The sequence below is a fragment of the Xiphophorus couchianus genome, chromosome 2, assembly GCF_001444195.1.
Source record: "Xiphophorus couchianus chromosome 2, X_couchianus-1.0, whole genome shotgun sequence".
Taxonomy (NCBI): domain Eukaryota; kingdom Metazoa; phylum Chordata; class Actinopteri; order Cyprinodontiformes; family Poeciliidae; genus Xiphophorus; species Xiphophorus couchianus.
Window position 1 is genome coordinate 32,643,798 of NC_040229.1, and position 16,341 is coordinate 32,660,138.

General features: G+C 40.0%; 1 protein-coding gene across 1 annotated transcript; it reads right to left on the reverse strand.

Annotated features, from left to right (window-relative positions):
- Positions 1-3,028: 3,028 nt before the first annotated feature.
- ftsj1 (FtsJ RNA 2'-O-methyltransferase 1) lies at positions 3,029-13,392 on the reverse strand. Its single transcript, XM_028029995.1, has 11 exons — positions 13,211-13,392; positions 9,108-9,235; positions 7,358-7,427; positions 7,149-7,242; positions 6,903-6,981; positions 6,777-6,829; positions 6,656-6,709; positions 4,787-4,889; positions 4,522-4,605; positions 4,138-4,241; positions 3,029-3,340 (listed from the first exon to the last, which is right to left on the reverse strand). Exons 2-11 carry the CDS (start codon positions 9,226-9,228, stop codon positions 3,182-3,184), a joined length of 921 nt encoding a protein of 306 aa, XP_027885796.1. The 5' UTR covers positions 9,229-9,235; positions 13,211-13,392; the 3' UTR covers positions 3,029-3,181.
- Between the last annotated feature and the right edge of the window lie 2,949 nt (positions 13,393-16,341).

The following is a 16,341-nucleotide window of genomic DNA, read 5'->3' on the forward strand; positions in this document are numbered from 1 at the left end:
AGGACGCGGTGTGCTTCCTCATCCATCGTCGGCTGATGACACCTTTCTCCGTCTCCTCTGCATGCTTGCTGGCTGGTCTGGTCAGCATTACATCACGAACCACTCCAGCAAGAGTGAGCCAGCTTTTCTTTGTCAGGGGTTGATGTTTCAGTTCCTCATTCTTGGAACCAATTTCCCCACTTGCTTCAGGTCTGAGTCACAGTAGCTGTGTAGAAGCTGATGCAGTTCTGTTGAGGTCTCCTCCTTTTCCAAACGATCTGGGCGGCCGGCTTCCTCCGGTTTCTTCCCCAGATTTTCCTCCTCGAAGTGATCATCCATCACTCCGTCTCTCTGTCGGTTCGAGTTGTCTATCCCCCAAAGCCTCTCTTTAGCCTTCGAGCAGGGATGGGTCTAGACTATGTTGGCTACTAGCTTCACTGTCTGGATCCGGTCATTTATCCTCAGTAGAAGCTTTCCCTCACCTGTATGCTATACAGTTACTGCAAGGGTTGTGACTGACGGCCTTATCAGTCACCATTAACTCTATTCCCTAAGAGTTAACCATCCAAGTGAGCTATTCAGAATCACACATCTGTTTTTACTGACTTGGTTTATGGGGCCCTCCTACTCCGTTGGACTGGGCCCCACGTTGGGCGCCACTTGTTGTTGCGCAACACCCCCCCCCCTCCTTTCTGTCTCTACTCTCTCACTCTCGTACTTCCTCTTCTGAGAGGGGAGATGTGCTACCAGCTCTCCGTCTAACGGGTCCGTTGAGTTTCCTAAATCTGCTGGGATTTACCCTGTCCAGAACTGAAGTAAACTCTGTTTAAGCTGGTTTCGAGAAACGATTCGCCTGGTTATCTGACGGCCTACATCCAGGTGTCCCACCCTTCTTCCCCCTGTGAATTAGCCAGACTGAGCAGCCTACAGCCAACTAGTTTCACAGAGCACACCTGTTAACGGTCGCTCGTTCTCTATTTTACAACTTGCATTTGTTATTGAACCAGGTAGGTTTTAGTAACTCGGGCGAGTCCCAAGGATGATGTTTTAAATATGGGCTACCAGCAACCTAAAAACATTTTCCACCTCTTCCTCTCCAGAATCAAACATCATAGCTATTTTACAACCATCAAAGAACTTTAAGGTGACTCATTAACTGAATGTCCACAACATCTTTAGATTTTCTTTATGCTAAATATTTTATTAGTAAGGCATTTTTGCAAGGGTCAGTACAGCTTAATTCAGTAGCAGAAATAATCAAATAAGTAAAATCAGTCATCTAGTCTATCTTTCCCTACTGCTGACACTGAGAACTAAAAAAGGGAACCTTTGAGAGAGACGGACGGAGTTTGGTGTTTCGAACCCCAGACCTGGCTTGATGATGAAGAAGGTGTTGCAGCAGGAGGAGGAAGTTGATCGACGAAGGCAGGGATCTCTGTAGGTCCGATGAACTTCTTCTCCGCATGGATGGTGAGGTCACACAGGACTTGGTGCTGGCAGGAAAAAAGGCACCAGTTCTTCTTCCTTGTCTTTGTCTTCATCTTTGTCTTTGGGGTCAGAACCCAGCCGATGAGAGAAGTGCGATTCGAAGCCACAGATTGTGGGCCTGACGGGTTGGTCCCCATGCATGCACAGGACAGTCTCCGGCTCCGTGGCCCCGGCTCTTCTTCAGCTGCAGAGTTCTTTGTCCATCTCGATCTTGGCTCGAAGCTGCCCGGAGGATCCAACGAACGGTTCCTCTTTTGCACCCACCTTATATAGGGTTTATCTGTCTGCTTAGACAGATGATCTCATATCCGTCACTGTCTTAAGAGACATCATGTCATGATGTCTGTGCCAATGTCTCAGGGTTGCTCAACCTCCTGTTTCCATATAAGGTGCTGATCATCTCTGCTCTCCTGTTAGTTCCCCTTTTTCCCTTAGCCTGTCACCTTTCACCTACCATCTACCTCCAACATATCAGTGATGTTTAATTGCAGTTTTATAACCTTTTACACCATTTCAAGTTCAATGTCAAAATCACATTTATTTTCTTTAGCTTCTCTGATTTAGCATTCATTTATAATTTTATAACCATAACTTATTAATTATTCTTATTATAATCTTAATGTGAGTTATTACAGATGTTTTCTGAAAAGAAACCAAGAATAATCTATTATTCTAATTATTTGATACCAAAGTTACATTTGCTTGTTTTTCTTATGTGTTCTCACAAATATAAGTGTAAGTATTATTACAAGTAAATCAATATTAATATAAGTATTTTACTTTGAATCTTATCAAATTACTCAAAATGTTTAGATTTAATTTTTTAAAACTTTCATGCTTTAAAATAGTCTCAGCTATTTTTATAAATCTGCAGGCTGGAAACTTCCTCTTTTTCCAGGAAACCTGCTTTTCTTGTTTCATGAATCTCTCTGACTGACTATGATTTCTTATGATTAGATAGAAAAAAGTAGAATTAAAGCAAAGTTTGCATGAGACAAAAACAACACACACAACCAGATTTATTTTATTGACACTTAAGTCTACTGCTGGGCCTTGATGTCACTTGAGTGATTCATTTTAAAGATAACTTTATTTATTATTACTGTTAAACTAACTTTATTGACACTTAAGTCTACTGCTGGGCCTTGATGTCACTTGAGTGATTCATTTTAAAGATAACTTTATTTATTATTACTGTTAAACTAAAATCTCCAGCATGGGGAAGTGGGATGAGCTCGGATTTTCTTGACATAAGCATATTTAAATTCAACAATTGATTTTGCTGCAATATCTACTCAATGCAATTCAGTTTACATAGCACCAATTCCTGTAATCTCAAGGCACTCTACAAAAAAGACAATTCAATCCAATCATACATACATTCTGGTTGATCCTAGTTATCAAAACAATGCAGTCAAGTTCAGTTCATTATTTAAATCTGTTAAAAAAAAAAAAACCTTCTCCATCTCTGGAAGTCCAGCAAATTGCTTTGAGTTATGGACTTGCAGCATTCAGATCTCCCACACTTTCCTCTGAAAAAGTTCTTGAGTAAAAAGCAGCATCATTATTATAAATAGCCTTTATTTTTCAGATGTCAACTCATTAAAAACACATCCTACTGCTTGGGGAACCAGGAAGACTTAACAGAATATGATCTGCAGGATGTCCAGGGCCTTTTCCCACTAGCACTACTTAAAGGTCATGAGGTCTTGGCTTATGGTTCCTGTTCTTCTCGGCTCTGGGTGGAACTGACGGGAGGAGCATCCTCTCTGGACAGCAAGTTGTGTTTGCGAAAGTGGCAAGCCTGCTCATATGGAGGCCGGATAGGTGGCTGCGTGGGGGGAATGTACTCATACTCTTTACTAGCATCAAGCTGCACAAAGAAAAGAATCAAAAAGAAAAAGACATTCTTTAGATTATTATGCTGATAAGGACCAGTTCTATTGGACAAGTCAGTACAACTAGAGCAGGAATTTCTTCCTCTAAAAGTTTAGAGAAACTCCAAACTACAACCGCCATGTTCTCCGTTTACTCATGAGCCGTGCTTCATTCACATGGTGTTGGAAATTACCAGTTGTTCCGTTTATATTTTTGGTATTTGCGCGTAACACGCTGGGGTAATTAATATATTATATTTTTAACTATTATTAAAATTACAACTCAGTCGTTTTCTGACATGAGGTAATTTTAAAATGATTTATTTACAGTTTTCTCCAATTAGATCAATGCCACTTGGACTCTACACAGGTCTCATTCAGGAGTGGGAGCCCTTGATTGAAAAAAATCAAAAAATAAAACACCACACCACTGAATATGTTATCGGTGCTAATATGATATCGGACTGACAAGGAGACGTCATAACTTCCTGTTATTAGGCCGATAATTATTGTGCTCTCCTAGTTTACAAGGATGTAAACTAGGAGAGTTTACATCCTAGTTGCAGAGTTGGACTGCAACAGACCATTAGCAAATGTCTGTCCTTTAACAACTCATATCTGTGACCAGAACATCCATAATCTTCCAGATTCACATTGTTACTGTGAAAATAGTCTGCATTAAATACACATGAAAGGATAACCGAGAACTTCAGTACATTTTTCTCCTGTCTGGAAGATTAGTGTGGTTGTAGTGAAAGATGAATGCACCAGATCTCATCAAGCCACTCCTCACCTGTAGGGGATAGGTTCTGTCCGAATCAAAGGCGCTAAGGTCTCCACATGCTAGGAAGGGAACAATGACACGGTTTGGTCCTTCTAGCTGGTTGAAGTCCACATCTGAAGGACAGAGAGCAGAAACCAGACTAAAGACACACAAATACAAGTAATATGGTATTCTTGAACTTCTGAGTAAGAGTCGATCTGTAAGGTACTAGATATGGAACCTGCACTGATCACTGATGTCATGCCAGGAGCTTCAACCAGATCCAATAGATAATTCAGTCAGTTTTAGACAAAATGTGACCAATTTTATTTCTCATATTCACTCTCATGCACAAAGATGTGTTCAAGCAAATGACCCCCTGTAGCACAGCAGCGTCAAAAGCTTTATAGTTACCATATGACTGGTCCAGCAGAGGGTTGGACATGTTGGGGATATAACCCTCTGGGGGAGAATAATTCTGGCAAACCACGAAGGCCTCTGCACAAACAACAACACACTTTGGATCAATGGGGAAAAGAGAGAAAAAAAGAGGAATAAAACACAGTAGATCATCTATTTATTTCAACAGCCTGCAGCCTTAAAAGTCACCCAACAAAAAAGAGGGAGAGGTTTCCAGCTGAAGGTGCTCTGTGATTGGTCCCAACTGGTGACGGCTTACCAATGCTGGAGTTTCTACTGCTGCGAGGCTTGGCACAAGTCACACTGCTGAAGAAGATCTTCAGCTGAGAGTAAAGTAGAGTTACATCTTTACCTCTAAAGATCTGAAACAAGACGGGGACAGACACATCACTGTTTACATGTTACTTGTTTAAATCAAGTCTATCAGCTTGATTTATTCCAATCAAAACTGCATCACACAAGTGAAACCTCTAACATGTGAATAAAAAAATAATATTTGACACCAACATTAGTGACTTGAAAAAAAAAGAAAATCCTCAAAACAAGCAAGCAAAAAAAGAGTATTTCCAGTCAGCCAATGATTGTCAGCCACAATCATTTGAGCTTTCATGCCGTCAGTCATGGAACATGTTGGGTTTGGAAACTCTGGCAGCCTTTAAGGTTTGCTCTGCATTTTCTACTGAAAACACACACACACACTGCTGGTTGGATTAGTAGCACTAGCCATGCTAAATTGTTCATGGGAGATGCTAAAGCTAGTTTAAAATGGGACTGTCGAATGATTTTTTGTTTGGTTCATAATAGAAGCCCATTGTAATGCTCTTCCACAAAGATCCCCTCTGCTCCTCATGTAAATAAATAAATAATAACCGCTCTCGACAGGAAGAAAATTGGATTCTGCAAACCCTTCTCAGAACCAGTTAAAATCAGAACAAGCAGGCCGTATTACCATTTTTAATAAAAGTACAGCCCCAGCCTCTCATAATGCAGGAAATGTTTTAAACATAAGTTAAAGGTACTTTTACGTTCACGAAAGCAAGAGTATAAAATGGAATGCGACACAAAAGTGAAGCTTCAACATGTCAAAAACTTATTAGAAATATTCCCCATCTACCCAAAATTACTTGTTTAAAAAGTAAAAAATAAAATAAAATAAAACTTCTGATCACTGTGATCAGGACTTAACTTGGACATTTCCTAAAAAGCAGAACAAAGATCATATAGCAGTTCATAGAGCAGGTGGACATTTTTGTTCTCAACAAGGTTGTAAAATTGCACACAAACTAGGAAGGCAAAGTCTTCCTATTTTGACGTTAGGCATTAATGGCTGCATATAGAGTTATTTAGAGGGAAGAACAAATTTACACTGTTATATAAGCTGCACACAGATTATTTTTCGTTGTGTCAAAGTGTCATTTTATCATGAGAATTTATACTTAAATATCAGCAGAAATGTGAGAGGTGTAGTCACTTTTGCAATACACTGTATATGTACAGTATATATGTATATACATATACTTAATATATATATAAATTGTACATGTAACTGTTAAACAATGTATAACATTTTAATTTATGTATGGTGGAACCATTAAATTAAATTTAGCAGCATTGATGATCTTAATAAACAAATATTACATTTCTATATCTGTGGTCTGTGTTAAAATGCCAGCATTTAGGGGCCCTGAAGACCTGGAGGGCCTTAAGCAGCTGCTTAGTTCATTTATGCCATGGGTTGGTTGCATATGTGATCAGCATTACATCGTGTTTTTTGAACCTCTAAATGCTGACTTAATTTGGATTTAAAAGAAGTGTAAATAATTGATATTTGTTTTAATTGTATATTTTTGATTAGTTTGTAAGATTCTGTAGCTGTGGGTTTAGGAATTTTCGGCAATACCTTCTAGTGACATAGTAAGTACCCACTAATATTTTACATTTCCTGTCAACTTAACATGTTTTAATACAAAACCATACAAAACCACAGTGGGTCACCTGAGTGCACAAGGCTTAGCAAGTTTTCTGTGTTTGTGAATTTAGACTTTAAAATTCAAACTAATTAGACAAGCAGCTGTTTCGCTCTCGGCGTGAATTTAGGAAGTCTTGGAGAAAGACAGAGTGATCCAACCTTTGCTACAAAAGTTCCTCCGGGTGTCAGGACGTGAGTGGTGATGTTCAGAGCCTGAAAAACACACAGATGTCAGTGTCACACCACCAAACCTCACAAAGGACAACACCTCTGTACTCACAGCTAATAGGAGCTGAGCCTGGATATACTCATCCACATCATGGAGTCCAGTTACTATGGAGACAAAACAGGAAGGAAATTCAGAAGACGACAGTAAAGAGGACAGGCGGGAGAATGAGGACCTGACCATCTGGAGCTCCATCACACACCACCAGGTTGGCTGGCTGCCCCTCGAAGTGACGGATTATCTCTTGAGCTGTGGACACCTGGAGGAAGGAAGACATGAGTATGAGTAACAGCATGCTCCCCTCACCTCAGTAACTTTCTTGCTGTATTAAATGACATTTCAGATCACAAAAACCATATCAGCAAAAACTGCAATCGGTGCACCCCGAGAAATAATCCATTGATTCTTTGTGGGCTTGTTGAGCACCTTAGTGATGTCTCCCTGTATCTGAGTGACTCCTGGAAGAGGAGCCATGGCCTGCAGGTCCACTGCAACAATCTTCACCTCCTCCTCTCTGTTTCTGCATTGGAAAGAATAGAAGAATCTAGGCAGGATCAGCAAGAACTTCTAGCGTTTAGTGCAGGTTTGAAATCTTGGACAGTTTTCTAAAGATGTAGAAAACAGTGGAAGGAGACCTGAGTTTGCGACTGAGAGCCTGACTCCAGCTGCCTGGTGCTGCACACAGATCCACGGCTCGGTTCACACCTGACACACAGAACAGAAGCAGAGCTGCTATGTCTCCATAGAAACCAGGCTCATATACATATGATGATATATGTTCAACATAGTGGATGTGGTGAAAATGATATCAATGTTGATATAACAACAGTATTACTATCTTTGTGCATTTAGTTCATAGCAAACAGACTCCAGTCATCTTTCTAGGGCTGTGTAATTATATAGATTCTATAATATTTAGTTATTTATCCTCTCCTTGGGCTGACACCTTATCGTGGTGGAGGGGTTTGAGTGCCCCAATGATCCTAGGAGCTATGCTGTCTGGGGCTTCATGCCCCTGGTAGGGTCACACAAGGCAGACAGGTCCTAGGTGAGGGACCAGACAAAGCGCAGCCCGAAGACCCCAATGATGAGTAAAAACATTGGACTTGGCATTCCCTCGCCCGGACGCGGGTCACCGGGGCCCCACTATGGAGCCAAGCCTGGAGGGGGGGCACAACGGCGAGCGTCTGGTGGCTGGGCTTTTTCCCATGGAGCCCAACCGGGCTTAGCCCGAAAAGGAAACATGGGTCCCCCCTCCCATGGGCCCACCACCTGTGAGAGGGGCCAAAGGGGTCGGGTGCATTGTGAGATGGGTGGCGGTCGAGGGAGGGGACCCTGGCGGTCCGATCCTCGGTTGCAGAAGCTGGCTCTTGGGACGTGGAATGTCACCCCTCTGTTGGGGAAGGAGCCGGAGCTAGTGTGTGAGGTTGAGAGGTTCCGGCTAGAAATAGTCGGCCTCACCTCGAACGGATTTGCTGTAATAACGAGCTAATGTTCGTGAGAATCCAGGCAGTTCTCTGGAACCTGTGAAGAAGCGCTGAACATCACACAGACCTTTCTGCCCATCCTTCTGCTAAACATCCATGTCCATCAGGCTGGATGGTTGAGCGGCATTATATATTAGTGATGCATATATATATGTATATATATATATATATATATAACACATTCCACTGCAGCTCCGGCTGGATGTCTGGGTCTCTGTCCTGCTGGAAGGTGAACCTCCACCTCAGCCCTTCAGTCTCTTTTGCAAGACGTAGTCCAGGTGCCTTCACATGTTTTACTGAATCTCCCACATAGATTGTAGCAAAATGAAAGCAGACCTCTGGCTTTCTTCCATAACAACTAGATGTTCAGAGTCCACAACTAATAGTTGTTCAATAGAAGGATTTTCTTCCTGAGCTGTGGATCTCTGCAGCTCCTCCAGAGACTCCATGCTCTTCTGTCAGTTCAGGTGGATGTCCGTGTCCTGGTAGGTCTCCAGCCAGTCCATCCTGCCTCCATGTCCAGATGAAGGATCAATCAGAACGCTGGGATGTTGTTTTCCTCCATGATGATGCAAACAACATCCCACCACCACACACCACTTTGAAGAACCTCTGACTCCAGCTGCATTGAGACTGAGGTTAAGATACACACAGATGGACTGTGTTTACTGATAAGGTCGCTTCTGAAGGGCAAACTGGAGTTTATTTTGGGGTATCGGATTAAAAACTGGCTCAATGCCACCCAGACTTTCCAGATCTTTGTAGAAACACTGGCCGCATCTATTCCTTTCCTTTCACTCCACAAATAAACAGTACTTCAAGTTGTTTAACAACAAATTGAAATAAAATGCGCTATTAATCCTCTCCTGTTGTGGTTCTGGTGACCAGAGGGTCTCACCTGAAAACAGGTTGAACTGGTGGTCCAGCTGCAGCAGCTTGAAAGCGCTCCTGGCCCTCCAGCCCTCTTCCTTAGCCAGACGGTAGTATATGTCCCGCTTGTCTTTGGAGGACCGCCCCATCCTGGACCTGGAACAAGAACCGCAGAACCAGAGACCGGATTCTGCTGCCGTCACATCGCTCCCACAAAGAGAACAGAAAGCTGTATGTCACTATGAAAGATGTAGAGGCTTTTAACCCAGGGCGGCCTGATAACATTTTATTGATCCCCTAAGGGGGGAACATTTTGTTTGTCCACCATAACACACAATTAATTTAAAATAGAGTAATAAAAATAAATATACAATAACTAACAATGAACAATAATAGTCTTAAGGACACAGGTTTTCAAAATTGCAGAGAGAGAAAAAAAAAAAAGACACGAGTGTCAATTTGTAACCCAGTTTTTCTCCAAGAGGTGGGTAGACTGTGGGAGATTGAGTCCATTTAGCATAGTTAGCTTAGCTACAGACTACTGTTTGCCTCCTTTTCATTGCAATTTAATAAATTAAGGGGGAAAAAGTTACCAACATTGTAGGAGCTATTTCTCTATTTTCAGTTAAATCTTAGATTTTAGACTAAGATTTAACGTAGTCTAAATGATGGGTAGGACGTGTCTGGCTGAGCTCCCGCAACAACTAGAAATAATTGTTATTTTAGGCACATTTTTGATAGTTTTCTATCCCTTTTGGTGTGCTTTTTTTCCACTCTATAACCCGGCTCGAATTTTGCCCTTTTTCTCAACCAAAATGCCTCCAAAAGTCAAATCGTCTGCACAACAACAGAGGCCTGCTTCTCATGCTACATCCCCGCCTCATGGTGACTCTCCCTCCTGCCCGGATGATCTCGCAGACGGCACTCCTTCCTCGGCCTTTAAGAACGAGCTGCTATCTGCACTCTGGGTTGAAATGGTACTCATTTTCAAAACCGAACTCCCATGGGCCCACCACCTATGAGAGGGGCCAAAGGGGTCGGGTGCATTGTGAGATGGGTGGCGGCTGAGGGAGGGGCCCCTGGCGGTCCGATCCCTCTGTTGCAGAAGCTGGCTCTTGGGACATGGAATGTCACCTCTCTGGTGGGGAAGGAGCCGGAGCTAGTGTGTGAGGTTGAGAGGTTCCGGCTAGAAATAGTCGGCCTCACCTCAACGCATGGCTCTGGTTCTGGAACCAGTCTCCTTGAGCGGGGCTCCACTCTGGAGTTTCCCACGGTGAGAGACGTCGGGCAAGAGTGGGCATACTTGTTGCTCCCCATCTCAGCGCCTGTACGTTGGGGTTTACCCCGGTGAACGAGAGGGTAGCCTCCCTAAACCTATGGGTGGGGGGACGGGTCCTGACTGTTGTTTGTGCTTACGGGCCGAACAACAGTTCAGATTACCCACCCTTCTTGGAGAGGTGGTACTGGAGAGTGCCCCTCCTGGGGACTCCCTTGTTCTGCTGGGGGACTTCAACACTCACGTGGGCAATAACAGTGAGACCTGGAGGGGCGTGGTTGGGAGGAACGCCCCCCGACCTGAACTCGAAGGGTGTTCTATTGTTGGACTTCTGTGCTCATCACAGGTTGTCCATAACGAACACCATGTTCAAGCATAAGGGTGTCCACATGTGTACTTGGCATCAAGACACCCTAGGCCGCAGTTCGATGATCGACTTTGACATCGTTTCATCGGATCTGCGGCCATATGTCTTGGACACTTGGGTGAAGAGAGGTGCAGAGCTGTCCACTGACCACTACCTGGTGGTGAGTTGGCTCCGGTGGTGGGGGAGGAAGCCGGTCAGACCTGGCAGGCCCAAACGTGTTGTGAGGGTCTGCTGGGAACGTCTGGCGGAATCCCCTGTGAGACGGAGCTTTAACTCCCATCTCCGGCAGAACTTCGAACACGTTCCGGGGGAAGTGGGGAACATTGAGTCTGAGTGGACCATGTTCCGTGCCTCCATTGTCCTACCTTGTGGTAATGCGCATATCGATGCTACGTCACTTACTGCTTACTCAGCAGATTTCTTATCCATACATCCTACCTGTGGACGTTTTGTTTTGTCGAAGATTAAGGTAATCTTTATTTATTTTACGCCTGACCTTCCTGAAGCTGTATTGCTTCATGTTTTACGTTTACATGACAGGTGGCTTGTAAACATATTTGTAAATGGCTTTAGTTTACAGTACTTTGTACTGTACTTAAGTACATTTTTCATGTATCTGTACTTTTCTTAAGTAGATTTAATCCTGGGTACTTTTGACTTTACTCCACTACAGTTTACACTGAGTAGCTGTACTTTCTATTTTACTACATTTCTATAAAGTGTTATGTTACCTGTGTTACATCCAAGTCACATTGTGCTTTTTTATTTGTTTGTTAGTTTGAAACACCTGTTCCACCTTTGCCTCCCCCAAAAGCATGAACTTCTAGCTTTCAAAAATTCACCATTGAATCAAAAAACACATATTGAGGTAAGTTAAATTGTTAAACGCTATCTGACTTTTGGGTGTGATTAAGGACGTTTTATATAATCTTACCAAGCTTCTTGTCGAGATAGACTGCAAGCAGCAAAACCTAGCAGGAACAGGCAAGCAACATTGATTACTGCAGTCGTGGGCACATGGAGCGCAGCGTCTCCTGCCATGAATGTCCCAGGTAACGTTAAACTCCTCCATGTCCTGGTTATTAAATGAATGTTAGCGCCAAGGGACTAATCGCCATTTCATATTAACATTTACTCTCATATTTAATAAATTAGAACATGGGTTCCGATGAGGCTCATTTGTCAGATCTTGAAAACAATTTTTTCAGGTATTAAAAATATTTTTCATTAGAAAGAACATTTCTGCATCAAGGTTTTTGTTTAATTGCTCTGTAATCTTAATTGGAAAATGTCACGCTTTAATTTGCTGCAAGCAACAAGTCATCATCATTAACAAATAAAAGCTTTAAAACAGTTTGTGGGGAATTAATCTATATGATGTTTTTAGCTTCTGAGCTGAGTTACTGAAGTACATTAACTTTTCATAAATATTCTAATTTATTGAAAATGACTTTAGCTAAGGATTACTAGAGTGACACAAGTCATCCCTGAACTTCTGATGCATAGAATCACAAATCTAAATCTAGTCTGTGTCACAGAAAGGAAACAATAAAAACATGCTTCATCTTTATTTGTTCATTAAAATGGCACATTACTGATGTATTAAAATTAAATATAATAGGTACACTTAATGAAATAGCATTAGCCATTATGTAATACATTCAGTCAGAGGCTTCTTCAGGTTCAGTGTGTTCAGGAGATCTTGACAGCGGCTCTTTGAAGATTCTTGATGAGCAACATTTAATTTTCCTGTGGGATTAATAAAGTATTTTTGAATTTGAAGTACTTTTACTTTTAATTCCTTAAGTATTTTTAATTGGTAATACTTTTTTTTTCTACTTTTACTTTTACTCAAGTAAAAATGTTAATCAGCTACTTTTGCTTTTACTAGAGTACATGGGTTTGTCTTTTTGTACTTTTATTTAAGTACTTTGTTTGAGTACTTTCTCCACTACTGGCTTTATAACAATGTTCAAATGAAAAAATCTAGAGCAAAATGCCCACAAACGTATTTACCAGGTAGGAAATTTTGATGGAGTTTTGGTAGATCAACATGTGTTACCATAGATGTGCATTTTATCTAGGTATGATTCTAATATAATTATATTTTTATATATTTTAGTGCATCTAAATGTACTAGTTTTACATATTCTCAGGAAGGATTTTAGTGCATTTACACAAGCAGATATTCAGGTGCTTTTAGAAAAGATTTCGTCATTCACATATTTTTCAAATGCTATTTGACTGGTAAGGTATTTGACGGTAGCGGTTTTCAAAAGCACCGACAGACAGACGTAGCTGTCTAGATGCACTAAGGTAGAAAAATATGACGAGGAAGCAAAGATAATCAGAACACCGGTTTGTTAAATAATTCAGTTTTTCTACTCGTCTCTGTTGTCTTCATATAGTCTGGAAAAGCCGAGGTTCACCGATTTATTAGTTTAAAGATGGAAACAACATTTCCGCTTCAATATTTAATTTTACTCACCCTCCACGTACTGTTGTCAACGTTAGAACTCTTCTTCTTCTTCTGTTTGTTTTTTCTTCTTCTTCTTGTTTTATGGCGGTTGGCAAACAACTTATAGGTGCATTACCGCCACCTTCCAGATTGGAGTATGGATCAGACGTTTACCTATTCTAATCTCCCCATAATGCCCGTTCTTCTTAGAAAACAAACAATACTGTTAAAAACTACATCCTCAGATGATCTCTGAAACAATTCCCTAATATCTCACTTGTTTTTATTCCTACTTAAATCTCTAAGTAACACCTCTCTTTCCTGAACATATCTATTACATTCTAAAAATATACTGTATGTTGTACTGTTTCTAATTTACCACAATAATTACAACAACCTGTATTATGTTTATTAATTATTTCAAGAGTACTATTTAATCCTGTATGTCCAAACCTTATTCTAGATATAACATCTTCTTCTTTTTAAATTCTATTACATTTCCTTAATTCCCCAACTTTTTTTTGATACTATAATAAAATCTAGCATTGCCTCCTCTATCCCACTGTTCTTGCCATTTCTTCTTGATATACATTTTAATAATATTCTTCACCTCATTTTTACTTATTTTAATATTTAAATCAACAATGTTCTTTTTTGCAGCACTCTTAGCTAAACTATCAGCCAACTCATTTCCTACCACACCAATGTGGGCAGGAATCTTGTTTTTTTATTGGCGGATGGCAACCAACTGAAGGTGCATTTACCGCCACTTACCAGACTGGAGTGAGGTCATCAATGATCTCAAAGGGAATTTAATAATACACACCTCAATGGCATGCATGAATGTGCAAATTCACATCCATACACACTCACATATATACATCCATCCATCCATCCATCCATCCATCCATCCATACACACACACACACACACACACATACTTTAAATACGATTAAATAAACCAGTGTTTTTAAAAAATCTAATTGATTGGTTTATAACGGAATTAGATTTATTTCCTTAAAGATTTATCATAGAAAATCCCATTTTTTCTCTATTTAGTATCGACTTTAAATGCTGACATTCCTCTGAATACTTATTACATTCTAATAAGACATGTTCCACTGTTTCCATCTGATTACAATAATTATAAGTCACTATTTCATGTTTCCCTATTCTGAAAAGAGAACTACTAAGTCCAGTATGACCAATTCTAAGTCGAGATATGACTACCTCTTCTTTCCGCCTTCCATTCATACAACTATTACCCCCCACAGTCTTTTGAATTTTATATAAATCTTTACCAGTGTCATGATTAGCCCATTGTTCCTGCCAAACCTTAAGGATTTTATTTTGAATAATAGATTTACCCTCACTTTTGCTTAAAGGAATACTTAAGTTAATAAAATCTGATTTCAGGGCCTGTTGAGCTGATATATTTACTTCTACTTCTACATGAGAAGGAATCCAGACAAATCGAACAAAACATTTCTTATTATGTAGCTGAACTAATAAGTGATATATACCTAATAATAAATCTAATCTACAAGATTTGCCAGATTTTTTACTTAATAATGCAGCTTGACTATCTGATGCAATTATATATTTACTTTCTTCCCTAATATTATCCTCAAGCAACCATTCTAAAGTTAACATAATGGCAGATAATTCAACTGTAAAAACTGCTAGATGATCTGTTGCTCTGATGTTAATCATGACTTTATGGTGTGGAATATTCACAGCTGCTCCTGTTCTGCCATTATTTGGATCTTTAGATTCATCTGTATATATAATGATACTATCTTTAAGTCTTCCAAAAATAATTATTAACTATAATCCATTCTGGAGTCTTTCCCTTTTAAGAAATCCCCCCAATTACAGATCAACTTCTGGTGTGATAAATAACCATGGTGGAATTGGTGACTGTAGAACCGAACTGAGTCAAACAGACATTTTGAGCTTTTATGTCCCCATCCATCCAAAACTATTACAATCAAATTTATGATGTTCCCAACAGTCCTGCAGCACAGCCTTAGTTGGATGACCATAATTATGTTCCTGTAGGTTTACCCAATACACATACATTAGCTTCAATCTTCTTTCTTCTTCTTCTTGAGATTTATTGGCGGTTGGCAAAAAACATTACTCAAGCCTTACTGCCATCAACCGGTAAGGAGTGTAAATTACACGGCATAAAAAAGATCCTATTCTACAACTTACACGGTTTCAAAACTTCAAATATAGCCTGATATCCTCTGCTTCCTGAATCTTTCTGCAATAAATCAATAGTAATTCCTGCAATGCAAAATAACATGTTCTATTGTCTAATCTTCCCCACAGTCACATTTCCCTAAAATCACCATTCTTTCATTTCTTGTACCCTTAGCTTTTGCCACTTCTCTTTCATTTTTTGTGTTATTATACTTTTTATATGTGTTATACTGAAACCAACATTAATGTCAAACAATATGCAATTAGTGTTTTCTTTAGCCAGCCCGTCTGCCATTTCATCCTCCTTATCCCCAAAAGGTGCTACAACTCATATAAAATTTATTGTAAGCCCATCATATTAATTCCATAAAGTGTTTCTTGTATTTCAATTAATATATCTGGTCTACTATCTGAATGATTATCTTGCAAACTGGCCCACGATGAACTAGAATCTGAGCAAATGATTGATTTTAATGGTCTTACCTCTTCCACCCACTAAAAGTACAGCAAGCGTTTCTCCTGTATGAACCGAGACTCCATTACTAACCCTTTTCCTACTTTAATTTGAAACTGCTGTACAATAAATGCTAATGCTTATGTAATCTTGTACTATATGTTTATTCATAATAATATATTTACACGTGTTCTTCTTTTCTAATACTGAAAAAAATCTACCTTAGCATCAGGAAGTATCCAAGGTGGTATTGTTTGTAATGGAACTGCCTGACACATCTCATTGGTCTAAATGGATTTAATTAACTGTAGAATTTATTATCCATCCAAAGCTCTTTCTTTTTTTTTTTCTTTTTCTTTTCCTTTTCTCAGCCATGTTTAAGCACCTCTAATGTTGGATAATCATTTCTTTGTAGATTCTTGTATTTATTCAAATTCTGAAAGCTGTGATTTCTTTTTAATAATTTGAAAGCTTTATTGCGTTTCTTAGTAACTTTAGT

Excerpts from the sequence above, each read along its gene's own strand:
- ftsj1 (XM_028029995.1), bottom strand. The coding sequence starts at position 9,228 with ATGGGGCGGTCCTCCAAAGACAAGCGGGACATATACTACCGTCTGGCT. Across the intron at positions 6,830-6,902 it reads GTGTGATGGAGCTCCAGATG|TAACTGGACTCCATGATGTG; the intron begins GTCAGGTCCTCA and ends TTGTCTCCATAG. Across the intron at positions 3,341-4,137 it reads ACAGAACCTATCCCCTACAG|CTTGATGCTAGTAAAGAGTA; the intron begins GTGAGGAGTGGC and ends TTCTTTGTGCAG.